This window comes from Leuciscus leuciscus (assembly GCF_965113295.1).
Source record: "Leuciscus leuciscus genome assembly, chromosome: 22".
NCBI lineage: Eukaryota > Metazoa > Chordata > Actinopteri > Cypriniformes > Leuciscidae > Leuciscus > Leuciscus leuciscus.
The window spans coordinates 13,749,367-13,776,996 of record NC_138746.1 but is presented as its reverse complement, the minus strand read 5'-3'; the positions used below and the strand labels follow the sequence as shown (position 1 = coordinate 13,776,996).

Genomic DNA, 27,630 nt, shown 5'->3' with positions numbered 1-27,630 from the left:
GAGACTAGACATGGAATAATTGCATATTTCTTCCATTTATGTAGCTTATTATTAACTTTTATAAAACAGTTATTTTAGACTGCATTTCCCATGATTCTTGATAATGACAATGACGTATAGACGGACCGGAAATGACAACGAAGTAAATGGAACTTGCACCAATTTCAAAACATCTGCGTACTGATCACTTTACAGATGAAAAATCAGATTTACACGGTGTTGCTTCCAACTGAATTTTTACACCAGCAAAACGGATATATTATTTAGTCATTGTAGAGTTATGTAGCCGTTTTCTCCTTTTCATAGCGATTTCACATAGTGTGAATCATGGAGACAACCCCGATAAAACTGACACCAGCTAATGAAACTACACCGAATACAGCCCAGTCTTCTTCAAGTAGGTCCAGCGCAACCACGGTAAGTTACAGCTTATTGGCTTCTTGAGTTGATGTCTAATATTTGGTTTCAGACGAAGCTAACATTAGCAAAGAATGTTAGCTTGCACACCATTGTTATTTTTCAATCACAAAAACACTGCGTACTGTACTGCGTCAAGACGTACTTGTCTTTGTGATTATTGTTCATACTTTGTTGACATTTGTTTTGTTTTTTGCTTCAGTCCATGAGTGCCTCACTGAGGGAGAAGTTAAAAAGAGCACGACACTCATTCAGATCCCCCCTCAGTGTGGTTAAACGCCTTAAAATTGAAGATGACAATCAACCACAGACTTCACAACCTGGAGACACAAAGCACAGCGTGACTGAGGAAAGAAAGACTGATACTGATGTCAATCAGAATGATAAGAGGGAGCAAAGAGACTGTTCACACGATCACACAGCTGAGACTACACCAAACGACTCGATTCAGCAATGCGAAGAGCTAAGAAAAGCAGTGAAGGAGAGATCAGAAACCTTGAGAAGATTAAAGATGGTCCAGATGTATAGAAACAAGGTAAACATCTAAATTAAGTATTGGCATTAACTTATAAGCAAAGGATGGTGTTGTTGAAGTTTTTCTCTTTGCTCTATCTTTCCCCATAGAATGACCTGATCCGGCTGCAGATGCTCATAGGCAAATGGAGATCCTGTGCTCAGTCTGTGCTGCATGAATTACAAAGTGAATTACCCACAGAGGGAAAACAAACTAGTCTGTCTCAGCTTATAGACAACTTTGGGTTAGATGACAAGTTACTGCACTTTGATAGGACAGAGGAAGAATTCACAGACACCTGAAAGTCATTATATTAATTTTATTCATACTGTTAAACCGGTTGTAACATGCCATTTCAGACCAGGTTATTCATTAAAACATTTGGATTGAGAAAATATTCAGATTATATGTGGAATTTATAAGACGCTGCAGTGTTAATTTTGATAGGTTTATTAAACTGTATTGTAATTTATTAAACTTTTTTTTGTGTTATCATGTCTGTCTATGGAAATGTTTATTTTTCAACCAAAAGCTGAAATAATAAATCTGTTATGTATCCTGAATCAGTTGTAGTGTAGTTGAGAAAGAGATGGGAAGTTCTTCATACGCAGTTTCTCAACCTCTGCTCTCAGTAGGAGTATCTCTTCAGATTGTGCTCCGACTATGTTCAGCAGCTTCTTTCTCAAGATGATATCTTGGTAGTTCTTCTCTGCCTCTGTCTTTTTATCATCTCCCATTGCTGGTTAACATAAAACAAAATGTTGAGATATTTTGGCTCAAAACTCAAAGTTATTGGGCCTAATTCATTGACCATGAACAGAATGTACAAATCATGCATTTTAAAAAATGAATTAAATTCAATAAGTAAATTTACACTACTGTTCAAATGTTTGTGGTCAGTAATTGTAAAAACAGTATTACTGAGAATATATATTACACTTTAAAATAACTTTTATATTTTAATATATCTGATCACAAATACAGTAAAAACAGTATTACTGAGAATATATATTACACTTTAAAATAACTTCTATTTTAATATATCTAAAATGTAATTTATTCCTTTGATGACAAAGCTGAATTTTCAGCATCATTACTCCAGTCTTTAGTGTCACATGATCCTTCCGAAATCATTCCAAAACGCTGATTTGGTGCCCAAGAAACATTTCTTATTATTTACATTTCTCAGGATATTTTTGGTGAATAGAAAGTTCAAAAGAACAACATTAATTTTAAATATGAATCTTTTGTAAAATTATAATTGTCTTTACTTTTGATACAATTTAATGTGTCTTTCGTTTGGCTCGAGGTCATGGTGCAAGGACCCAAGGTTGATTTTACTCCGAACCATCCCTTTAAAAAAAAGTATTAATTTCTTCTTCTTAAAAAAATAAATAAATTATTGACCCCAAACTTCTGAATAGTACAAAGTAATCTATTTCTGCTAAAAACAAATTATTACTTTCTTTAATGTAGCAAGATATAAAGTAATTTACCAACAGCCTCGACAATATTTCTTCTCTCTGCAACAGTAATCTCCATGTCAGCCATTCTTAAGTCGAGGGCTGCGTTCTTCTCTTGCATGTGTGAATGTTGTCTGTTCAGGTGCTTTATCTGCTTCTTGCAAGTCTCAATTTTCTTTTGATGAGTCTAGGCCAAGAGTGGAAAAAAAAGAAGAAAAAAAACCTTTATATCTGCCATATATCATTCAGACTGAATTTACAACTGGGAAATACCTGCGCTGAGAAATAAGCATCTGGCTAAGTTACTCTATGATTATTATCTTTTTAAGGCGCTTGAAAAGTAATGAGCGAGCTTACCGTTCCCTGTAAATCTATGGTCCTCTCCAGAGTTGTGAGATGCTTTGACACCATGTTGTCATTACTTGTTTCAGTCAGGTACTGACATGAGAAAAATACAAAGAAACAAATATTTGTAATTGTAATATTATATCATTAAAGTTTCACAGACAAAGGTAGTCCTGAGCCATAGTGTCCTCTTGTCTTAGATCTGTTAAATCATATTCCTCTTCAATTTTTACTAAATTTTTTTTCAATCGAGATTACTTCAAATGAAAGACTAAAGATTAAATCCATACGTCTTGAATCTCCTGAGTGATGCGCAGGGTCTGTATGTCTCTGGCTTTGTTGCTAAGATCTTCCAGCTCCATTCTCATTCTCCTGTGATCCCACTCCTGCTGTATGATTCCTTTGCGGAAGTCTTTACACTCCACCATGCTGGCAATCTTCTGACCTCCTAAAGCCTGATTGATAAATCAGTTTACAAGTTATTAATGAATGAATGAATGAAGAAATGAGTGAATAGTTGCATAAACTAGTTCTCTTCACCCTGATGGTGCTGTTCAGGTCCTCAATTACTCCGCGATGGATCAGCAGGGCATCGGTGTTGTCAGCAATGAAGTCTCCAGCCTCCACTTCCACCTGGCCTTGCTGTAGAAGGATCTGCGCCATGCTGTCCAGTCGAAACCTCATCTTCTCTTCACAAAGGCTAAGACAATATTAGGTATGAAATTATTTGCTCACCTATTCTCAATAACATCTTATTTCCAGTGATATCCTTAATTTATATAATGAACTGTTTTTCTCACCCATTAAGTTCATCAATGAGATTTTTGATTTCAAGTTGAGCATTCTCATCCTCATCTGTTCTCCTCTGAAGAAAAGCCTGCATCTCCGCCAGGGTCAATGCCTTTAGTTTGACCTACAGGAGTCAACGTAAAACCCTTCTCAGACGGTTTTTGATTATGAATTATGAGGAACTCAGCTTAAGATTTGGGGGACTTTTAGTTTATTTGCGTCATGTCTACCCATTCTCACCTTTTGTTCACTTTCCACTTTGGCCCGTCTGGCCAGGCAAAACCTTTCCCAAACGACTGGATCTAATCCTTCCGGCATGTTCTCTGGAGCATCCAACTCTTCCATGGCCTTCATCATCAGAGAGAGTCCATCAGCTGGTACTGTTCCTAACAGCGCCCCCTCTTTAAACGGGTTGTTTTCAGTCTGAGTTTTTATCTTCTGAACCCTGTCAAACAACGCTTTTTTACTCTTTTCAAAGGTAATTAATACTGGACAAACACTTGTTTTATGCATATGCATGATTGAAGTTGCAACTTCTCTGAAATTATACCTGGGTCTGCGTTTGTAAAGCTTATAGAGCTGGTCAGTTATATGTCCAGGGATGTCATAAAACTCTTTGCGAAATCCTTTGTCGAGAAGCTTTCAAAAAAGAAAAAGGGTTTATAAAATAAGACTTTGAAAGTGAGAACATTATGGACATGCATATGCATGATATTTTCGTAATCTTACTTTGTCCTCAGCGACTGTGTTATCATACACCTCTCTAAACTCATCAACGGTCTCCCTGTGTTTTTTCAGTTCTTCCCCAATTTCATTCTGTCAGGAAAGAGAGGTGAATCATTCATTACAAAATGTGCAAAACAGTCTCACAGGAACAGATTACAGTGCCACACAAGTTTGTTCTTGCCTGAAATTTTTGTCTCATCATCAGGAACATTATAATTGTCTAATAACAAATAATAACTGACAATTTCTGACATGGTTATAGAGTTACTGTAAACAGACAACAGCACGGCTGAAAAAATGATAAAAGACAGAATATCTACATACAAACGAAGATCACCTTTACAATTCGTGCCTTCTCAAGTTTAAGGCTCAACTGTTTCTCTCTGCAGAGGATCTCTTCTTCGGTTTGAATGGAGTGAACCAGATTTGCAATCTTGAGCTCCTCCTGAAGGATAAAAAATCATAATCTATAGTAGTAGATGAGCAGTTACTGTTACATGACTGCATTGTTAGCAGGTCATATTATTTGTACACAGAACGCCCCTCATAAGGTGACATGCAAAAATGTAATGATGTATTGTATCATCTTACTTGGTATATGACCATCTCTGATTTCACCTTCCTTTCAAACAGCTTTGTGAGTCTTTCGTCAAACATCTCGGTAGCCTCTTTAATAGATGTCAGCAGTTTCTTCATTTCTGTCTCCAGTGTCTAGGGAAACAGTGACTTTGTTTTAAAGAGATTTGAAATGTAAGGGTGTGATTGCTTATAGGAATAGTTCATCCAAAAACGATACCAAATGACCATTGGTTTTTGCATATACTGTGATGGATTTTGAAGCAGCAACTTGAATATACTTGACTGCAAATAAGATTTTGTGATGTCTGTTCCTCACAAAAAAGTTATTGTATGGCCTCAGATGATCTGAAATATAGTATAAGCATTGTATGGATACATTTTATACTTCTATGGTGCTTAAAAAAAAAAAAAAAAATCGTTTTCAAAGCTTGACAGTACAAACCTACAGAATTTGGGTGAACGATCCCTTTAAGTGTAATGTGGTGATCAAAGTCATACTTTTCTGTATTTCTCCTGCTCCTCTCTGAGTTCCTTTGCTTTTTTCTCAAACTCTTTGAAGCTCTTTCTCTCTTCTTCTGTCCACTGTACTTCAGGTTTAGACATGAACTCAGGCTGAGGTACTTCCTATGAAATAAGCATATCTTAAATGTTATTTTCCCCTACCTTTGTGTACTTATTGATAAATATATTTATACATTCCAATAAGATTATATCTGCCATCTCACCGTCTTCAGCACATCCTCTTTTTTAAGCTCCAGAACTCCACCCATCATTACATTGAGCGCTTGATCTCTCATTTTGTCCGACTGCAATGGAAATGTAATATATTTTAAAATAAAATGTATTTCTGTGACTCCAGTCTTCAGTGTCACATGATCCTTCAGAAATCATTCTAATATGCTGATTTGCTGCTCAAGAAACATTTCTTATTATTATCATCAGTGTTGCTGCTTAATATTTTTGTGGAAACCACAATACATATTTTTAGGATTTTTTGATCACTAGAAAGTTCAAAAGATCATTTTTTTGTCACTTTTGATCAATTTATCACATCCTTACTGAATAAATGTTAATTTATTCCTTTCAAAAATAAATCGTACTGAACGGTAGTGTATAAATTGATAAAATCAAGAATTATTTTAATGAATAGATTAAAAACTGATGACTGAGGAATGTTGGTCCACTCCTCTAATAATCAAACCCTAGATTATTAAACTGATATGACTAAAATGAAATTGAATGGTTGTGTTAAACATGAGTTATAAGGTGAAAATAAATAGTTTAACTGTTAAAAGCACACCTGTTGTGAGGTACAGTAATGTTATACCTTGGCTGCAAGCATTTGCCGTTTGTCTTCTTCTCTTAGATTTTCTTCTTTTTCTTTCTGCTCGGGGGTGAGGTATTTCTCAACCTTGATCTAGAAGCACATGCATGAATTCGCCTGTCAGGCTCACTGTCCACAATAATAAATCGGTGTTTGCCATGTTTACATTATTTAAACGATATAAAGTATATGATATACAGTAAGTATTTCAAATTGAAAGAAATAAAATGGGTCTGCTGTATATCATTTTTTTTAGACAATGGATCTGGTGACTTGGACCAATAAAGGTAAGATAAATCCTAGATTAACCCAAGAATTATTTAAAATCTTCTATACAGACTGCTTGAGTTACCTCTAAGTCGGTCACAGTAAGAGCTCTCTCAGGACACTCATTATCGGTGAGATTAGGCTCCCACAGGGTCTCACTTAGGTCCAGCTCAGTCATAATCTCAGAGATACGCTTCTTCTTCTCTCTGACACGGTTGATTTCCTGCTCCTTCTGCTTGTAAACTGCCTCAAATTCTTTGTTGAATGTGCTCTTCACTTTGTAGATAACATCCTTCATAAAACAACCATGAAATATAGATATACAAAATTTTTTACCCTTTAGGCATTTTCTGTACTTAAAACAGGATGCAAACACACAAAGAAAACAAAATTTGTCCTGACTCTAGTTGTTTATCAAGACAACAAGAAAAGTCATCACCTTTAGCAAGGTGATTTGGTTGATTTTCTGCTCTCTGACATGTAAGTTAAACTGGTTGTAGAGATAAGGGTTGATGCCTCCATAAAGAGCACTCAGGCTGCCAGTCAGAGCAGGACTGTCCTCTGCTGCCATCTTCTCCCTTTTCTCTCCAGAGATTGTGTCTAAAATCGCCTCTTGAAGCTATGAAGAATATTCATATTATTTGTGTGAGGTTTTATGAATCTAACATCTGTAGAAACAAACACTGTGTATCCAGCGTCAAGGTACATTATGTTCAGTATCATGTGAGGCTTTGGTTGCTATGGAGGAATCCAGTCCAACAGCTGACTCATTATTGTTTGAGTAATACACTGTACATTTACTTGTGAATCTTCCTGTTCAATCTGCCTCGTGGTCTCAACCCTATGAAGCTCTTCAAGTTCCTTTTCAGTGCGTTCCTTCATGGGGTAGTTCTTCACCTCATTTTCAGAATGAAAGGCCTGGGGGCAATAAAGAACACACAAAGACACTGACAGTTGGCAGCTGTATAGTATTTCTAGTAGTTACAGGTAAGCCAGGTTAAATTGATGGATGTGTATATTGTTACAAAGGTTTTTCCCCCACATACAATCTACCAGATACCTTAATGGCTTTCCCTTTGACTTGCATGGAATCCCAGAATTCTCTCTTCAGGACCTCCCTCTGATAGCATTTAGCCAGATTCTCCATCTCAATCTCCTTCCTCACCTTAAACCACAAAAAAAAAAAAAATTGAGATGTATATATTAGTTTTTACATAAATATCTGATGATGTATCAACAGTCTAATCATAAGATATTATTGTTGAACTATAGGGGAAAGAAATTCTATATAAACTGTAAGAATTGAGAAATTACAAAATGCCGGACAGTCTGGTTGAAGAGCGACCAGACCCTGAGAGGACAGAAGGACCTCTCTGGAAATTAACATTTGAACTCCTCCTCGTGCACTATTGAGACGAAAATCTCACCTCAGAGTCATCCTAATCTACATCTCTTTCCCCCTTCTCTCACCCCCTCTCTCTCATGCTCAGATCATCTGAATTCACCCAAGAAAATGTATAGTTTGATGTGAATGATTGACATCGAGTATTGTACGTATTTAGTATCATTTGAAATGTCTCTTGCGACTGGTACAAATGTCTCATTTCCAAATAAATAAAACACAAGGTAATAAGGTTTTTAAGAGTTTAACGATAACTGACATACAAAGGAAGGTGATCTCCTAGCAAATGGTCACACACACCCAAAAGGTGCAACCTCTGAATGCAAATTTCTTTTGTTAGTACGTTTCCAAGTGAAATAGGTCCTGACTATATAATGAAATGCAGCAGGGGATTCGGGGCCTTTCTGTACTTCAGATTAGCCCGTGAGGCTGAGAGCGGCCAAAACTCTCAGCCTCATGTATTTCTTATTGTTGGGTTTGCATCTCTTCTCATTTTCCAGAGTATTTGATGTTTTGTATCGATTATCTTTGAATTGATTATGAAATTGGCATGATACATTTACCTGACATAATAAATTGTTACATTTGATTATTCTAACTGACTTTGGTATAAATATGCCATTAAAGAGTTAAAAAGAATAGTCAAACATTCGCTCACATTTAATGATGCACAGATATCATTAAAACCTTTTCATTTATGGAGTCAGATGAAATAACGAGAGAATACATATTCAAATGTATTGCATTTAATCAAAAAATACTTTGCCTCGAGAAAAGGACAGTAACACGTAAAGACCTTCTGCGCTGGTCGGATGCCGGTTTTGGGCCGATCAAGCGCGAGCTTACAAAACTGAAAAGCTTGTTTGTACAAAAGTGACGTGACGTGTGATGTGTAGCCAAGTATGGTGTCCTGTACTCAGAATTTGTGCTCTGCATTTCACCCATCCAAATTGCACACACACACAGCAGTGAGTATTGAACACACACACACCGTGAACACACACCCGGAGCAGTGGACAGACATTTTTGCTGCGGCACCCAGGGAGCGATTGGAGTTTAGGTACCTTGCTCAAGGGCACCTCAGTTGTGGGTAATGAGAGAGGAAGAGAGTGCTGTTCATTCATTCCCAGCACACTACATTTCCTGCTGGTACCGAGATGCGAACCCGCGACCTCCAGATTACAAGTCCGGCTCTCTAACTAACTATTAGGCCACAACTGCTTCCAATAAGAAGTCTATATAAGTAATCTGCTCTTAATCATCTGTAAACAGTCATGTTTACCCTGGTAACCTCCTGCTTTCCCTCCAGTTGCAGTCTCTGTTGCTCCTCCACATCCAGGTTAAATTCCTGTCGCTCCAGTTTCTCCATGTCTGCCAGACTCTCATTCTCCTCCATCATAGCTTTGATCTGGAGTGAGCCAGAAACAATTAGGATGAACCTTTCAACTTCAAATGTGTGTATGGAAACAATCAAGTTAAATAATACAAATTTTAATAAATACATTAATAATAGAAGTGGAGGATTCTTTCTCTTACTCTGTCACGAAGAACCTTAATGTTTCTTCTTAGGTTCTTCTTCGTCTCTGCATACTGCTGGATCTCTTCTTGGAGAACCTGGTGAGATACCACTAGAGTCAAAATCTTAGTATTAATGGATTATCTTTCAGTTATCCTATTTCTTAAGCATCTTCCTTGATGTTTGAGGAAACCAGTATAATAAATATCCACTGCCATTCAAAAGTTTGGAGGCAGTAAGATTTTTAGGCTGTATTTATTTGATCAAAAATATAGAATAAATATAGTGAAATACTATTTCAATTTAAAATGGCTGTTTTCTATTTTAATTTAAAAATGTAATTTATTCCTGAATTTTTAACAGTCATTACTCCAGTCTTCAGTGTCACATGATCCTTAAGAAATAATTATAATATGCTGATTTGCTGCTCAAAAAATAAAATAAATAAATAATAATCTTATTATTATCAATGTAGAAAACAGTTGTGCTGCTTAATATTTTTGTAGAAACCATGATACTTTTTAAAATGATTTTTGATGAATATAAAAGTATTAATTTCTTTCAAATGTATTAATCTTACTGACCTCAAACTTTTGAATGACAGTGTAGGTTATGGGTTTGATCAATTTATTCACTGTGGTGATAATAATAATAATAGTAGTATGAATATAAATAATATAGTAACTATTACTGACCCAAAACTTTTAAGTGTATATTTTTATATTAATAAAAGAAAAATGTAATGCACAGTGCATACTGTAACATAAGGTTATAACACCTTTGCCAGTACCACATCAGTGGTTAACATTTATCCATGTTAATTATTTCCATAAATATATTTTGTAATCATAGAAATTTTTTCTCCAGGAGGCCTGTGATCAGCCATTTTAAACTAATAAAAAATAAACACAAAAGTTGTTGCAACCTGAAAAGAATTAGCTGCTGGCAACAAATCATTCTATATTATACAATTAAGAACAATAAACACACTTTTTTAATTAAATGAGACACAACACAACATAAATAAATTCAGAGACAAGCACTAACCGCATCAAATTTCCCATCAAGCCATGTAGAACTAGTTGGGGATGCAAAATAGTTTTCCTCTTGTTCAGCTTCATGACTCATCTTTTCATTAAAATTGACCTGCAGGGAGAATTTTGTGACAGTTTATATTGTGTATCTCAAGGAACATCTCCCCAGTTAAACTGCTAAACCAGGTACAATATTGTGGCTATTATTTAAACATTAGAAAGCGCTGTGTTCCTATACCTCTTCTGTATGAAATGAGGCACATCTGGTAAAGGATTGTGTCTGTGAATCCCAGTCAGTCATTTTGGTGAGGACAGTGTTCTCTGAGGATACTACTGACTCAAAAGAATCAGCAATTGATTGACCATACTGGGTAGCTGCAGCTGCTTTGCCAGCCCCAGAAAGCTTTAGCCTGTTAAATTTGAAAGCATTGTAAAAACAAAAATGCTTCAGGTCCAGCTTCAAGGGCATTTTAAAATGACCAGAGAGAGAAAATATTGCTATAGATCAAAGTTCTATAGTAATATTGTCTGTTTGATGTTTTTTGAGACCCCAAGCTCACCTTAGCCTGCTGCAGACAAGCGAGCCGTCCCTCAGGCCAGTGGTGATGAGGGTCTGACTGTCTGGGGTGAAACAAACAGATCCGACCCCATCCTGCCAACATGAGTGGCACTGCAGCTGCACACACCTGTCCTGCATGTCAAAGGCATACTCTTACATACTCCTCAAATATTTGGCCATTTTCTGAGAAACATGTTGCTCCAAGCCCAGTGCTCATAAACATGGATGAACTTGTAGAGAGTGGTTTTAACCGACAATACCATTGTTGAAATCTCACTGATGCGCAGCAGTCCATCCCTGCCAACTGTTGCCAGCCAGGCTTGATGTGGAGAGAGCTGTAGAAATGCAGGGCTCAGAAAATGGCCCGATGCCTCCTTCTCTGGTATAAGTTGAACTGCTTCCTGCACATTAGATGACTTTTCACCACTCTGTATAACACATGAGAAGCAGTTAGGAGCACTGCCAAAAAACGAAATAAAACTGTCATCAAGCTGTGAGTGTTGTCTGTTCTTATTGCACCTCAGGGATACTGAATCTTTGCAAGACTTTTCTCTGTTGGCAGTAACCAAATATCTTGTTTGTGGCCAGGACACAAGAACAGAGTGCGTGAGGGAGCTCGTACAAACAGCTGTGAATCACATCTTTACGCAGACGGCCGTGGACATCCACAAAACTTGTTGAGTCTGGAAGAGGCACAACATTGTAATAAGGAGAGCTGGAGTGATGTACTTTGAATGTCAATCTTTTGTTCTCCTAACTTTTCAGCAAAGCCAGGCTTCTATGCCAGCCTCAATTATGGCATGTTTTTTCCCCATGTACCTGTAAGCTCTTGCACAAACAACGTCAGTAGCAGAAGTACATTTCCCTCATTGATTTCTCTCCCTGTCGTGCTGCATAGCACCAGCACTTTAACCTGTCCGCTTTCCTTTTGGTACTGAGTGGAAAGGCTTACAATGGCACCTGGAGCCTCTGAAAAAATAAATTAATTAAAACAACTTGTTATAAATTACTTAAACCTTTAGGCAAAAAAGTTAATACACTGCCATTCAAGGTTGGGGTCAAGTAGGTTTTATTTTTATTTATTTAATGTTTTTGAAAGAAGTCTGTTATGCTTACCAATGATGCATTTATTTGAACAAATATACAGCAATATTATGAAATATTATTAAAATAACTGCTTTATTTTAATATATCTCAAAAAGTAATTTATTCCTGTGATGGACCATGATCCTTCAGAAATCATTGTAATATGCTGATTTGGTGCTCAAGAATTTTTTTTTATTACAATCAATGTTGAAAACAGTTCAAAACATACTGCTTAATTTTTTTCTTGTGGAAACCAGGATACATTTTTTCTGCATTCTTTGATGAATAGAAAGTTCAAAAGAACAGCATTTATTAGAAATAGAATGCTTTTATTATAATTATAAATGTATTTACTGGGGTTTTTTTCCAATCAATTTAATGCTCGCTGAATAAAATTATTAATTTCTTTCTAAATAAATCTTACTGACCGAAACTTGAATGACAGTATACGTTGTCCTAAAAATTACCAATCCATCCAATAACTTCAAATCCTTTTGATGGCCTTGCATTCAGCACAAACATGCGTGAGTCTGATGCTCCTGTGATTAAGAAGTTGCCACCTTGATCAAACCTGTTGAACAAAAATATATTATACAGTATGCTCAACATTCAGTTCACATCCCAGACAGCAACATGCTGTCGGCCCATATCCGGCACACATCTGGTACACGTAGATTCCACACGTACCAGATGTTGCTGTCTGGGATTCCTCCAATTCTAAAGAAATATGAGAGCAAATAACCCTGGAGCTGAGAAACTCACACTAAATGGTCTACAGGGACATGGTAGAAATGAACTCTGTGAACTAGTCTGGGCTTCTGTTTTGTAGTCATCTCCACAAACAGGACATCTCCAGTGGCTGTCCCTACAACAACATACTGCGCTACGAGGCAGCATGCCATACTGGTCACCTGAAGTAAAGTCATACCAAATAGTTATACACAGATTTGTGTATTTATGATTTGGGAAAAATAAGTACTGTGTGATTCATATAGAACCTGTAATTATAGCACTAACATGTGTTTGCAGAGAGATAGAGCCCATGCATTGTCCATCATCCAGAGCCCACAGCTGTACGTCTCCTGCTTCTCTGACTGACTGCAACAATGGAGATGCAGAGGCTATTTTCAATAATATTTTATTTCTACTTTTTGTAATTTAATATATATTACATTGTAATAATACTATTCTAATAGTATCAATTTATTATTTGAAATAATTAAAAGGATAGTTCACCCAAAATATAAATTATGTCATCATTTACTCACCCTCAAGTTGTTCCAAACCTGTATTTCTTTCTTCTGCTGAACACAAAAGGTATTTTGGAGAATGTCAGTAACCTAACAGTTGATAGGCCCCATTGACTTCCGTTGTATTTATAAAAAAATAATATATATATATATATAAAAAATAAAATAATAATAATAATAAATATATAAATATATATATATATATATTATACATATTATGAAAGTCAATATTGCCCAGCAACTGTTTGGTTACCCATATTCTTCAAAATATATGTTCAGCAGAAGAAAGAAATTCATACAGGTTTTGAGCAACTTGAGGGTGAGTAAATGATGACAGAATTTTCATTTTTGAATGAACTATCCCTTTAACCTACTGACACTGCAAAGGTCTTTTACCAAACAAATGCTTCTATCAGTGTAGATTGGAGTGACAGCCACAAAATCTCCACAGAGGACATCTAGGACTTTGACAATTTTATCCTTCAGAAGTGGTTTGAATCTGTAAACACAGCCCTGTGAAGAAAAACCAGAATTTATTAACAATGTTTCTCATCAATGTCTTTAAATAATTCGTTTTTCTATGATTTGCATTGCATTCTGGTATAAATATAAGGCTATGATGAGTTTTTGATCAAATATATTGTACATTATAATAAAACTGTTTTTACAATAATATTTCTGTGGCATGAATCATAAAAATACATTGGTTTTATAGTAAATTATAATAACACTTACTGTGTTACAAGGTAGCAGCAGTGTCTCACCGTCAGGGGAAAAGCATATAGCCGAGGCTGCCTCATCCAAAGCCCAAGTCTGCACTACCTCTAATTTGTTTCCTTTTATTTGTATTTTTCTTAAAATGCCTTCCTGTAATGGTTTTGTAAATGCTCTTGAATCAGGTTGAAATTATGTCTCACTTGAAAAGAGAGTAGTGTTTAGTTTCAGGGCTATTATCAGGGTGAAGATAAATAACATTTCTTACAATTCCTGCAGAGAAGAGATTACAGTCCTGCAGTGCTAAGCTCTGGAAACTGCCCTCCTGTAGGGACGTTTCACTGTCATCTGGGATGTAAAATTACAATAAAATGCAATTAAAATAAGATGTAAAAAAACAAGGAACTAAATAAGTCTAAAATTCATACTAGTTACAAAAATGTCAATAGTGAAATCAATAATGTTCTAATTTGATATGTATCAAGTATAAGTTTACCTGTGCTGGTTACTTCAGTTTGGGGTTTATACAGGACAGAGACAAGCAAAGTGTCAGGATTCACACAAAGCAGGAAACCTTCCTTGCAACCAACATACAGGTCAGAAGAAGTTGACCAGCAGATGGCACTTGGACACAGTTTTGTTTTTATTAGTTTCAAAGGCTGTAGGGACAAAGACAAATATTTTGCTGTCACTTTCACAAAAATAAATTGTAGTCTAAACGTTTTGATTTTGATTATTTTTCCCATAGAAAAGCTCTTGAAAAATTACTGAATCGAAAAATGGAAAACATATAAAAAAAATTTTGATTTGTTTTTGTTTTAGATTAATTCAGCACTAATACAAACCTATGTTCAGGAGAACTACTGGTTTACAAGAAAACACTTCTAACTAAAGACAACCCATACCACAAAGTTGTCAGCTTTGTCTCCACTCAGTCCAGCAACAGCTGAAGTGGGCATCTGAGGACTGAAGTGGGTCAGCTTCCCACTGGGCATATGAGACGGGTTTGCTTCACACTCAATAGCTGAACCATCAGTGGCGGGGAGATCGACAGCACTTGCCAAGCAAACATACAGAAGATATAATGAGTACAATAAACAATTTCTGTGCATTGATCCCATCGGCATATGAAATACATGTGCAAATAACAGTGACATCTGCTGGAGACACGCTCTACCTAGGATTCATCAAATGATAGTTGCCACATCTTTCAACATTCCAGATGGTAAGGGCTTTAGATTTTACAGCACAAATTTGACACCAGTTCATGGGGTTGAAAACCAGTGCTGTGATGTCCTCTCCCAAAATTGGATGGCTACAAAGTGGAATCATACTCTCCCAGTTCCTAAAAAGATATTAATTAATAATATTAAAACTGTAATGCAAAATATAAATAACTTCTGTAGCAAATCTCAGACTAATGTAAATAAAATTATTGTATTATATATATATATATATATATATATATATATATATATATATATATATATATATGAGAATTTCAGATGCAAAAGCATCTAAGTCCGTCTAACGTTTTTCTTTAATTTTAACATTTTTATCAGGCTCCTATGTATAGGTTTCTACCTAAGTATTGACATTTCTGATTGGGCTGAGGCTGGGATTTAGTGAGTTTGAAGTGAAAGTATTTGATGAACGTATACTATGTGTGGAGAGCATTCACTCAATATTATTATCTCATTTTTGACATACGTGGCTTTTAGAGGCTTTTGCATCGGATGTCTTCATACATATATATATATATATATATATACACGTGTGTGTATTTATATATATATACACACACATTAATTTTACCATAACGTGATGGTGTGATCAGGTATGGAGGAAGAACTGACTAAATAAGGGCCAGTATCACACAGTGCCAAAGCTGTATAGCCCAGTTTAGTTGTACCTAAAAAAAAAAGGGAAAAAAAGTTTTAAATTGTTTTACATGTTAAAAATTGTTTTACATGTTTACAAAATTGTGTGTGTCCTAAAACAGCTCTAGGAGTTTGTTGTTTAAGGTGCAACTCAAAAATAGCTGACCTTTCAGTTCACACATTAGCTCAAGCTCTGGATAGTTGTAGACAAAGATGGAAGGATTCAGTCTGAGGTCAGAGAAAGCAAGACACCTGCGATGTCCACTTGCTGTAAAGGCCCCAATACCAGAAGCAGGACTCTGCAGAGTCTTCCTCGTTTTAGTTTCCACATTGAGGAAAACAATGAAATTTCCGCAGGTGTAGCATGCTGTTTTCTTATCGACAAATTTAAATGTGCCATTGGTGAATCCTTGCACCCACCTTATACATGGCAATAAACAAAAAAACAGCATTATTTACATATATTTTGTATGTAATCTCATCAATGCAATGAATACTACAATATTTGTACATATTTTATTAGCTTTCTTATTGTTTTATATTTTATTGTTTGTGTTTATTTATTTATTTCAGATTGTAAGAGTAGTACGTTGATTTTAGTGTATTTTAGTTTACTTTATATCATAAAGTATTTCCAGTGTGTGCTGTGTACGTTATATTCGAGCATGTTTTCAGCTCAATGCTAGGTAACGTTAATAGCTAACTAGGATAACGTTACTAGTGCAAAAACTTGTTATCCAGTCAGGATAACTTTACAAGTTAAAATTCATTATCTGCAACAGAAACAATGTTCAGGACTTTCCAAGTTTTCTCAAATAAATAATTCGTAACTCACCGAACTTCCAAGTTTCCCAGAACATCCATTTTCAATCCGTAAGCAGCTCACCCTCTCTGAGTGTGTGCGTCTGTGTCCATAGAAACCCTAGCACACGGACTTCAATAACACACACATTTTATTCGGTTATTTACCGCATGAATTTAATTTTAAGATTATAATACATATATGAAACATAAAATAATATTATGCGTAGTTTGTATGGTCTTGTAACACCACTTGTTTGAACGTTAACAAAAGATGACTTTTGACTTCAAAGTGTACGCGTTAGCCCTTTTGCTTTTCACCATTAACAGCTCCTGATTACTGGCAAAAAAATTATATAACACTTCTAATGATATAATGATTTTTAATAATGGTGTAATTAAGTTGTGTCAATATTAGCGATTCGATTAGAACGTAAATTTCGTGTAAATGGCGTTAAAATCGAGACAAATTTAATGTAATATAATAATTAATTATTTTTTGTTTCTAAGTTTTCAGACACGTGCACGCGGTTTTATCCCAGAATTAAAGGGAAATGTTCTCATCACTTACTCACCCTCATGCTGTTCCAAACCTGATTGATCACAAAATAAAATATTTTAAAGAATGTTGGTAATAAAACAGTTGACAGAAGCCATTGACTTCCATAGTATTGGGCATATAATATGGGGTCCATCAACTGTCTGGTTACCAACATTCTTCAAAATATCTTCTTTTGTGTTTAGCAGGAGATAGAAACTCATACAGGTTTGTAACAACAACGTGAGGACAGTGATGTAAGTGATGACAGAATTTTCATTTTTGGGTGAACTATCCCTTTAACTCAACTGTTTTTCTGTTGCTGACTAGAAATCGTACTGGTGACTCTTATTTTGAAGGTGTGCTTGAAGCAGATTTTGAAAGGGAAATCAGTATCGGATTCACAAAGCGTTTCAGTTGGGAACCTTCCAACCTACAATGTTGGACACGGCATCGTGAGTAATAAAGTAATGTCCTGCGAAAGTGAGAGGACAGCATCGTCCATTATATAAACGAATGATCGGTAAATGATTACTGTTGCTATTATTAGCCCATCGTATATGGAGTTTAACTTGACAGAATGTCGTTTTGCCTGCATTTCAAATAATTAGCTTAGTTAGCCAGCCGTGGGCGTGGGTTAGCTTAAATGTAGTCATGTGTGAGTGATGTGGTGGTGGTGTGACTTCTACAATGTCTTGATCACGTGAATGACTGTAACGGTTGTTTTAGCATATGAACCGACAGATTACGCTCATTCATATCAGTTCGTGCCGTGTACAGTAGGACGGGCGAGTCAGCACTTCATTTGAGGAAGCAGCTAGCCTGCGTAGCCAGGACAAGTAATGGAGACGATATGTTTCAAAAAGATACTGAGTTGCCTTCCTAGGCACCATTATACGCGCATTCGAACAAAAAACTGCACTTCTGCACTAAGTTAGCTGTCTAGGTAGGCAGCTCACTAGGTGTTGAAACGTAGCCAGACTGCAATTCCTAGTCACTGACAGCTTTATGATTGACACTCGTTTCCCTTAAATAGTTATTCAGCTCTCACTGTCACTAATACATGCACGATGTGGCCATAAGAATGTATTTGTATATATTTGTATTGCACATTTGCATTTGGAAACATTACTTCCGTGTATGGGGGCTGTGTGTGGGTCTAATGGACTTTGAAAACCTGTTATCTCGGTTTGCTTTGCAGCTCTCCAGAGATTATTGTGTGTGTGTGTGTGTGTGTGTGTGTGTGTGTGTGTGGTGGGGGGGGTAGGGCTCGGCTCAGTGGAGGGAGGTTCTGCAGCACAGGCTGATCTACTTACATGTTTGCAACCAGGGCCCTAGCTTGTGTTATAAGCTGATCTTTTGTAACCTAAATTGAGTGTTTATTCTAAGTATCAACTCAGCTTTCCTTTTTACCAACTTGTCTTTCGGCAGGTGAGCGCTGGCTAAATGACAATGGCACATGTTGGGGCAGTAGTTGCAGCAATGGCTGGTGTGATGTCCATTCTCCTTCATTCTTCCATACACAAGATTGAGGAAGGACATTTAGCTGTGTATTACAGGTGAGTTTAAGGAAGTTGCATTGGAAATATCCCGGGTTTCATGCTGCTTATGTTAATCATTCATAAAATACCTGTAATATAATTGTAGGTTGGGGAAAGGCTTGATCAGTTAACTTTGTTTCAGTCGTTCAAAATGAAAATTGTCATCATGGCTTACCTTCATGTTGTTTCAAACATGTATGACTTATTTTCTGTTTAACATAAAATCAAATATATAGAGAAATTTCTTCTTCTTTTTTGTCCATACAATGGAAATAATGCTCACCAAAACGTTTTAGTTACCAACATTCTTCAGAATATCTTCTTTTGTGCTACACAGAAAAATGAAAGTAAAACAGGTTTGAAATGACAGGAGTAAATTACAGAATTTTCAGTTTTGGGTGGACTATCACTTTAAGTGATAGTCCACCCAAAAATGAAAATGGCAGTGGTAATGTTATTTCTATGCAAATGAAATTGGTGACATTTATCATTCACTATCATTCATATTAGTTCATGTGTTTTACCATTTATTTTTCAGAGGAGGAGCTTTGTTGACATCTCCTAATGGCCCAGGTTACCATATAATGCTGCCTTTTATCACTTCATACAGATCAGTGCAGGTACAGATGTCTTTTTTTTTACAACGGGCCTAATAACAAATTAATTATTGCTCTTATTACAGATTTAAATGTTGCTGATCATGATCATTTTATTTGACTTCTGTAACAAGGGTGGGTTCTTGAATATTTTGTTGAAAATGCAATTTTTTTTCTCTCATATTTGCATCATGTTTATAGACAACTTTGCAAACTGATGAAATAAAAAATGTGCCTTGTGGAACCAGGTAAACCTTCCTTTTGTTGGATGTTCTGTTAAATGTATAATAAATAGCCATCTTTATTTTGCGTGGTATATTTTCTGTGGCTCTTGAATAAAAAATAATAATTTCTCTGTCTTCCACAGTGGGGGTGTTATGATCTATTTTGACAGAATTGAAGTGGTCAACATGCTGGTTCCATCAGCTGGTAAGAGCCTTAAAGTTCCCGTGAACCGGAAGTTGCAACCGACTTTACTTCCTTGTTGTGATGTATTTCCAAGTGAACCTCCTCTTCATCCCTTGCTCATAGCGCACTTATTGTTGGAGGGGAGTGGTTAAGGACATTTTCAGATTTTGATTAAAGTTTACCATGACAAAACAGTTTTTCTTCTGTGTATTAACTTGCACGGATGAATTGTTCACCACAAGACTAGTAATGTGCACTAACAAAGTAAATAGGGTCAATTTTGATTTCATGACGACTTTAAAGAGGGAGTTCACCCAAAAATTAAACACAAAATCTCTCATCATTCACTCACCCTCAATCCTCTTTCAAACCTGTATTACTTTCTTCTGTGGAAGACAGAAATAATGCTCTTGTTCGTTTTCTCCACAGTGCTGGAGATAGTGAAGAACTACACTGCAGACTATGACAAGACGCTAATCTTCAACAAAATTCACCATGAGTTAAACCAGTTCTGCAGTGTGCACACACTACAGGAAGTCTACATAGAGCTGTTCGGTGAGTGTGAGTCACTTATGTCAAACAGTTTATTCTACCAAGTATACTGTGAACTTTTAGTTTATATGAGCACTGACGTTTCTGCTGTGTCATAAGTTTGCGTCTTTGTCAGAGACTTGCATTTGTGTCGTTTTTGTTTGACAGACATAATTGATGAGAACTTAAAGACTGCACTGCAGAAGGACTTGAATGCTATGGCTCCTGGTCTCACTATTCAGGTATGGTTTTTAATCCACTGTTTCTCTTCTCTGAGGTTTCAGCTTTGACTTCAGCAGAATTACACACTTACATGATATATTGCAGGCTGTGCGAGTCACCAAACCTAAAATTCCAGAGGCAATCAGAAGAAACTATGAGCTAATGTGAGTGAATATTTATTTATTTTTAATTTTTATATTTCTTATATTATTCTCTGCAGTTTGATTGGATGTGATTTAAGGTATCTCCATATTGTGTGCTTTTAAAATGATAGGTGTGCTGTTTTGCTCGCTTTTACTCTGGTCGATTTTTAACCATTTCCCCGCCAGCGCTTTTTAATACATTTGCCAGCCACTGCCAGCGTTTTTGATCATTTTCACAATTTTCATGGCCCTAGAATATTTTGTTGTATGAATACCTCAACATCCAATATATCAAAAGAAAGAACAGATCCTCTGCTTTTAAACAACAAAAAAAAACGTTTTATTCTAGCTTCATGCATTTTTTTTTTTATCAACACTTAAATGTGGAAAGTTTCATAAAAAAGCAACATTTTGAGCAAAAAGCTGAGAAAATCACGTTTTTGTCAAAGACTACATCGAGATTGGATTCAGAACGATGATCAAAACATAGATGGAGTAAATTGAGTCCATCAACACCCCTACTGCTTCACAGTCCTCAGGGCTGCCAACTCGGACACATTTTACACTTTTCATGCGCTCTCACGCCACACATCCATTTTTTTCACGCAGTGAAAAATCACAGAGCAGAGAGGACACTGACACCGACAGACTAAACAGAGCAGGTTACTTTTGATATGAAAAAAATTCTCAGCTCTCAGGTTCTGTCCATTTTATCACAAAATTCAGACAATAAATACCGTTTTTTGCGCTTGTAAATGTGACGTGACAGAGCGCCTCAGTTAAAGTAAACCGATCATCTGTTACTTTTTATTTAAAGATACAGTACAACTTACCGAAAGGTATATATGCCTCATTCATAAATAATATTGATCAATCAGTGTTTTTCAACCATGGAAAGAGGTCAATAAAACAGCAGGAGAACAATTATGGCACAGAATGTTACATTTAAGTAAATTACAGTAAGCTGGTGTGTGGTGGGCGTTCTGGCGCAATATGGCTGCCGTCGCATCATCCAGGTGGATGCTGCACATTGGTGGTGGTTGAGGAGATTCCCCCTTCCATGTAAAGCGCTTTGAGTACCTAGAAAAGCGCTATATAAATGTAACAAATTATTATTATTATTATTATTTACCCCAGGAAAGCCATTTAATGACCATAGCATGTAGTTGACTAATAAAAGAGCTATAGAGAGGAGTATTTAGCTAAATATGTGCACTATATGTGACCCTGGATCACAAAACCAGTCACAAGTCGCACGGTATATTTGTGGCAATAGCCAACAATACATTGTATGGGTCAAAATTATCGATTTTTCTTTTATGGCAAAAATCATTAGGATCCTACCGTAAATATATAAAACATTTATTTTTGTGAGTGGATGCAGCATAATCACGAACATAAATGGAAATGTTTCGAATTTTTTTTTTTTTTTTTTTTTTTTTTACCCTCAGATTCCAGATTTTCAAATAGTTGTATCTAATATATTGCCAAATATTGTCCATACAAACCATACATCAGTGGAAAGCTCATTTATTCAGCTTTCAGATGTCCAGGGTCACATATTACATATTTATTATATTTTTTACTTGTGTCATTAAATAATTTTTATTACAATGAAAACTGCATTATATTTAATTTAATGTTATTTTTAACCTTTAATAATACCAGCTGATAAGGCTCTCTGTATGTTTACAGCATTATGTGAGATATATTTTTTCTTGAGAAAAATGTACATGTAGGCTATCTACTGTAGCTTACCTAATATTTATCCAAATGAGTCAATATTGAATCAAGATTGAAATCAAATCCCAAGAATTGAATTGAAACCGTGAAAATTGTTAAGCAATAATAAAAACAGTAGCCTACCAGTCATTGTACCATGTAAACATTGTAACGTTGTCACTAAACTTATGTTTAGTTTAATAAAATTCTGTTTAGTTACCAAATGTTTTGACAATCACAATTACACCTGTTGTAATGCAAGTTGTTTTTTAAGTTGCATCATTACTCCAGGCTGCAGCATCGCATGATCAATCATTCTAACATTCTGATTTGGTGCTCAAGAAACATTTATTATTAGCAGTGTTGAAAACAGTGTTGCCTAATATTTTTGTGGAAACGTGTGATAAATCTTTTTGTAGTATATTTCTTTGATTAATAGAAATTTCAAAAGAGCAGCAGGAAACCTTCATAACATTTAAATCAATTTAATGCATCCTCCTTGCTGAATGAAAGTATTGATTTCTTTCAAAATAAATCTTACTGACCCCAAACTTTTGATCGGTTGTGTACTGAAAATCATCAGGCATCTTGATTTATTGTCCTTGAATGCATGTATCTATTGTTACAAAATTGTTTTCCCTGTCTATTATGATCTGCAGGGAAGCAGAGAAGACAAGGCTGCTTATCACCGTTCAGACGCAGAAGGTTGTGGAGAAAGAGGCTGAAACTGAGAGAAAGAAGGCCATCATAGGTGAGTCCAAACTTACAAATATAATGCTGATCATGTACAGGATCAGGGTTCTGCCCTCATTCATCTTGTGTGTTGCTCTCATTACAGAGGCTGAGAAAATGGCTCAAGTGGCAGGGATTCACTTCCAACAAAAAGTGATGGAGAAGGAAACGGAGAAAAAGATCTCCGAAATTGAAGGTCTGGTTTATCTACAGAGCATTTTCACAGCATGTCACACAGAGTATGTTGCTCATCAGACCCATTTTTTGATCGTAACAGATGCTGCTTTTCTGGCAAGAGAGAAGGCAAGAGCAGATGCAGAATATTACACTGCTGAAAAATTTGCTGAAGCCAACAGGGTAAAAAACAACAACAAAAAACACTTTTTTTTCTATTCTTTTGTTACATTTGTGTGTGTTGCTCAATGTATTATTTATTTTAAAAAAATCATTTAATTTATTTAAGAAAATGTATTAAGTGTATTTACACAGTGTTTAATCTGTAACACTTTACAATAAGGTTTAATTTGTTAACAAAATTAACTAAAATTAATTAGGAATATTTATTTGTATTAAACTAAATTAGTTAATTGCTACATTTACTAATACATTTTTAAAATCAAAAGTTAAGTAAGTGATAATGATGTACATCCAACTGGTTGTTATCGCAGAATAAACCCTGACAGGGTGATTAGGACTTGCATGACTCTGAAGGGGTTTATTCTGTGATAACAACCAGCTGGATTTACATTATCCCACTTATTACACAGCTTATTGCCACATAAGTAAATAATTAGACAGGAAATATTGAAAATGTAAAAATATTTTATTAGCTCTTTAAACGCAAAGCTTCTGCAGAGAGAGCAAGAGCAGAGTTCAAACTAGACGGACATTTAAGGGATTCGGTACGGTCATACCTCTTATTACCGTACAGTGTTTCACATAGATAACTATGGGGATAATATATATTGATTTGAGATGAAACTAATTTAAAATCGTTGTTATCTTATTTTCATTACAGCTGCATTTGTATGAAACAAGAGAGTGAGTCCGTGATACCGGATGATAATAATTAAATACTTGTACACAATATATTGATTTGAGTTTTAATATTTTAATAGCGCACCAAATGTAAAACTTCCACGAGGAAAAAACTTTCCCAGTAAGTGTAAACTCCCCGTCTTCAGTGACAGTAACCCGCATGAGCCTGCGTTATCAGTTTTTAGTGGTTGTTATTGGGGAATAGAGTCAAGTATTCCACATAGCGGTGTATTAACATTAGTTAATGCACTGTGTATTAACATTAAAAACAATGAACGACTATATTTTATTAACTGACATTGACAGAAATTAATAAATGTTATAAAAATGTATTGCTGTTAGTTTACCTTATTGTAAAGTGTTACCCTTTAACATGTAGGTTTAAGTCACAGACTGGTGTAACAGTAAGTTTGTTCACTTTTAATGAGTAAACTATCAATCTAATCTGTTAATTACATCAACGAGAAAGCAAATAGACTTAATAAAGTAGATTGTGTGAAGGAATTTCACTCTTTTTCAGCTTTATACAAAGCTCAAATATCCTTCAATCTCGCTATATTAAGAGAGCACATGGAGGCTGTAGATGATTTCATATTGGTGCTAGTGTCCACTCTGAACACATGGAGGCACATTCACGCATTCCTTCAGTACAGTTGATTCCACAGGAAATGCTCAGATCATTTATCAGACTACTGTCTCCCTCCTCCACAGCTGAAGCTTACACCAGAGTACCTGGAACTGATGAAATATCAGGCCATAGCCTCAAACAGCAAGATCTACTTCGGTCAGGAAATCCCAAACATGTTTGTAGACAACAGTGCCTCCCGTCCAGCCGTGGGCCAGGGTGCGGCAGATTTGATGGAGCAGCTGGAGTCCTTGAGTATGAAAGAGAGTCTTAAGAAAGCGTCCAAACCCAAAGCCACAGAAGGCCACTGAGGGGCCTGAGAGCTGTCCACCCCCTCTTCCTCTGCAATTTCTCTCTCTCTCTCTCTCTATCTCTCTCTCTCTCTCTCTCTCTCTCTCTCTGTGGGGCATGGGTGCTTGTGAGGCATGCTGACATGGATGCTTTCCACTCTTCTACTGCAGTGGGGTTGGGTGCTTGGCTAGCTGTGCTGTGAGTCAGTAAGCTGAAGAGACTGTCACACAGAGCCTGTGGTTTTCCAGCAGTCAATTGAGAACTAAAAAGAAATGTCTAAGAACTGTGCTACTGAATATTGCCAGGTTGAATTGTTGCGATTCGAATATAAAAAAAATTCCCTCCAATGTCCCGAACTCACATCAGCATGCTTTTTCCCTTTTTTTGCTCTCAACTTTTGATTCTCTTTTACAAATTCATGCTAATTATTTTTTTAGATGCAGATGCAACTATGTGAAGTATGTGAACATTTCGAGGTTTACCTTTATGTGTTGTCTTTAACATAACTGGAATTATAAGGCATCACACTAATTGAGATCAAAGGCAGTGGCTTTATTAGCTACAATATGATGGGACTCATTTTGTAGCCAATATTTATCATCTTTTCTTTAATATATATTTGAGAGATACTTAACCCTAAAATGTATATTCTGTCATCATTTGGTCACCCTCGCATCGTTCCAAACTTGTAAGACCATCTTATGTGGAACGAGGATATTAAAAACATTTAAATAATAATAAAAGGTGTTTTTCTTTCTTCTTTTTTTGCCCATACAGTGAATGTTGTTCAGGTCCAATATTGTACCTTACCTGGACCCCATTGACTTTCATTGTATGGACAAAAACAGTTTTAAACAATCTTTTAGAATATCTCTTTTGTGTTCCACAGAAGAAATAAAGTCCAACTGGTTTAGGATGACGTGAGGATGAGTAAATAACAGAATGTAAATTTTATTTGGTGATCTACCCCTTTAGAAAAGTCCTCATTTTCATTGTCACTAACTTCATTATAGTTAAAATCTTAATTTAGTTCAGCCACAGCTGCAGAGATCAGTGGCTTTTACATGTGTATGTAAGCTCGATCTTGTTTTAAAATGATCCCTGCTTGATTTTTGTTGATCTTTATGAAGACTTTTTCTATGACCTTGAGACCTGAATACTTGGTGTGAATTAAAAATGTCATGTAATGTCAGAAATAGTGGGTTTGGTATAGTATTGTGTAGCGTTTGTGGGTGCTCTGTGGATGATGTTGAATTGTTGGTTTATAGAAAGGGTGACACTGAGCATGGGTTTCATAAAGTTTCATAAGATGTTAATGTTTTGTTCTGGGGCTCCTGCCTTTGAAAAGCTATGAGATGAACAGCTGTTTGGTTATAGTCGGTTCCTTTATGACTGAAAATGCCTTTATGCCTTTAGTTGAGCTTGCTCGTTTTGTCATTACTGGAAGGAGTTTATTTCAAAGGGAATTCAGTTACAATAAGGGCTGCAGTATTATTAGGCACTGTCAAAGAAATTTAGCATTATGCTGGATGAATGCATTAATGATCAGACATTGTAACAACATATTAGTGCATTTTGGGAGCCAGGTGATGTTTTTCACTCTCAAGAGCCTCAAAAGCTTCACCAGAATTTCACCACTAGAGGAAGCCAGTGATCTTCAGGAATCTAAAGACTGGACAACAAAGAGTTAAATGACTCCAAAAATGTGGCAATGCTTCTCTTAAAAGTCTGCCTAAGTTGTTTTCATATGCCAATATTAACAATTCATTAAATCAAACCATCCAAACTAGGTTTTGAATAGTGTCTACTAGTGCTATCTCTCAGGAAAAGAGACCTGTGTGCTAACTTGAATGACCAGCTTTTTTGGTATCTTACATTTAAACTCTGACCACTTCACAAACAGATGTAGGGTCATGTTGTCTGTGTGAATCTGTCACACAGCACATCGTTGTTCCATCCTCTCCATACTTATCGATTAAAGAGACAAACATTCAATATGTTTAGTTTGAATGTTCCTTCTACATCTACAAACAGTGGCTTCTCCCATTTTCCTATTAAATTGACTTTTCATTCAATGTTTTCCTTCAAGGTGAAAGATTAACTGTCTCATGATTTTTCTGTCCATATGATCCCTGTGATTCTTATGGTTGATTAAATGAGAGAGGACAGAACTTGACTGCCCTGGAATAAAACCCACTCTGTGAATGTCACTTTTTTTTATGTCAGCAGAATTTAAGCTCCTAATTTTAAAACATTTATATGCAAAATTTATAAAATTTTGACAATGTTTAATTCTGTGAAATAAAACCTATTTTGATACCATGAAATGACTTTTCTTGGTGTTGCAATTATGTGTTCATATTCTTGCCTTGCACATTAAGGAAGAGTACATCTTGTCCTACTAAGGAAGTCTTTTGCAAAAGGTCTGTTTTTAGAGAAATAAAGAGGAAAAGGAAATAGTTCTTGCGTATTAAAGAACTTAATTCTAAAATGTAAGTGCTTGCAAAACTTCCCACTGTGACGTCAAGGTGTTTCATGGTTGCTTAAGTGAAAAGATCTCTCACTCTAATATTCTGG

At 35.9% G+C, this 27,630-nt stretch overlaps 3 protein-coding genes across 5 annotated transcripts; 2 read left to right on the top strand and 1 right to left on the bottom strand.

The window, feature by feature from the left end:
- The first annotated feature begins 131 nt into the window (after positions 1 to 131).
- On the top strand, positions 132 to 1,426 carry sfr1 (SWI5-dependent homologous recombination repair protein 1). The gene is made up of 3 exons (XM_082154903.1): positions 132 to 417; positions 620 to 952; positions 1,042 to 1,426. Exons 1-3 carry the CDS (start codon positions 328 to 330, stop codon positions 1,231 to 1,233), a joined length of 615 nt encoding a protein of 204 aa, XP_082011029.1. The 5' UTR covers positions 132 to 327; the 3' UTR covers positions 1,234 to 1,426.
- cfap43 (cilia and flagella associated protein 43) lies at positions 1,236 to 17,175 on the bottom strand. The gene is made up of 38 exons (XM_082154902.1): positions 16,701 to 17,175; positions 16,032 to 16,285; positions 15,801 to 15,897; positions 15,163 to 15,330; positions 14,891 to 15,041; positions 14,482 to 14,644; positions 14,254 to 14,333; positions 14,007 to 14,138; positions 13,668 to 13,784; positions 13,039 to 13,119; positions 12,784 to 12,932; positions 12,489 to 12,592; positions 11,755 to 11,904; positions 11,455 to 11,618; positions 11,196 to 11,363; positions 10,937 to 11,067; positions 10,615 to 10,786; positions 10,390 to 10,488; positions 9,363 to 9,440; positions 9,109 to 9,234; positions 7,485 to 7,589; positions 7,226 to 7,342; positions 6,864 to 7,043; positions 6,510 to 6,716; positions 6,161 to 6,250; positions 5,559 to 5,639; positions 5,332 to 5,457; positions 4,846 to 4,965; positions 4,592 to 4,699; positions 4,258 to 4,344; positions 4,079 to 4,167; positions 3,769 to 3,973; positions 3,540 to 3,652; positions 3,280 to 3,439; positions 3,030 to 3,194; positions 2,752 to 2,832; positions 2,428 to 2,581; positions 1,236 to 1,670 (listed from the first exon to the last, which is right to left on the bottom strand). Exons 1-38 carry the CDS (start codon positions 16,727 to 16,729, stop codon positions 1,495 to 1,497), a joined length of 4,977 nt encoding a protein of 1,658 aa, XP_082011028.1. The 5' UTR covers positions 16,730 to 17,175; the 3' UTR covers positions 1,236 to 1,494.
- Positions 17,176 to 17,532: 357 nt separating this feature from the next.
- Positions 17,533 to 27,380, top strand: erlin1 (ER lipid raft associated 1). 3 transcript variants are annotated; one of them, XM_082154256.1, is made up of 12 exons: positions 17,533 to 17,659; positions 18,636 to 18,763; positions 19,284 to 19,365; positions 19,543 to 19,589; positions 19,709 to 19,770; positions 20,179 to 20,310; positions 20,449 to 20,522; positions 20,608 to 20,666; positions 23,027 to 23,118; positions 23,206 to 23,295; positions 23,377 to 23,456; positions 24,849 to 27,380. In XM_082154256.1, exons 2-12 carry the CDS (start codon positions 18,651 to 18,653, stop codon positions 25,071 to 25,073), a joined length of 1,056 nt encoding a protein of 351 aa, XP_082010382.1. In that variant the 5' UTR covers positions 17,533 to 17,659; positions 18,636 to 18,650; the 3' UTR covers positions 25,074 to 27,380. The 3 variants fall into 3 exon arrangements, with proteins under 3 accessions (XP_082010382.1, XP_082010381.1, XP_082010383.1); XM_082154255.1 differs by having other exon boundaries at positions 17,569 to 17,727; XM_082154257.1 differs by having other exon boundaries at positions 17,570 to 17,727; positions 20,179 to 20,304.
- Positions 27,381 to 27,630: the final 250 nt, after the last annotated feature.

Bases quoted from the DNA above. Each gene is read 5' to 3' on its own strand.
- erlin1 (XM_082154256.1), top strand. From the start codon at position 18,651: ATGACAATGGCACATGTTGGGGCAGTAGTTGCAGCAATGGCTGGTGTG. The intron at 19,366-19,542 runs GTACAGATGTCT...TCATGTTTATAG, and splicing joins CTTCATACAGATCAGTGCAG to ACAACTTTGCAAACTGATGA. The intron at 23,457-24,848 runs GTAAAAAACAAC...CCTCCTCCACAG, and splicing joins AATTTGCTGAAGCCAACAGG to CTGAAGCTTACACCAGAGTA.
- sfr1 (XM_082154903.1), top strand. From the start codon at position 328: ATGGAGACAACCCCGATAAAACTGACACCAGCTAATGAAACTACACCG. The intron at 418-619 runs GTAAGTTACAGC...TTTTTGCTTCAG, and splicing joins GTAGGTCCAGCGCAACCACG to TCCATGAGTGCCTCACTGAG. The intron at 953-1,041 runs GTAAACATCTAA...CTTTCCCCATAG, and splicing joins TCCAGATGTATAGAAACAAG to AATGACCTGATCCGGCTGCA.
- cfap43 (XM_082154902.1), bottom strand. From the start codon at position 16,729: ATGGATGTTCTGGGAAACTTGGAAGTTCG. The intron at 16,286-16,700 runs GTGAGTTACGAA...GCCATGTATAAG, and splicing joins CTGGGAAACTTGGAAGTTCG to GTGGGTGCAAGGATTCACCA. The intron at 1,671-2,427 runs GTAAATTACTTT...TATGTTAACCAG, and splicing joins AAATATTGTCGAGGCTGTTG to CAATGGGAGATGATAAAAAG.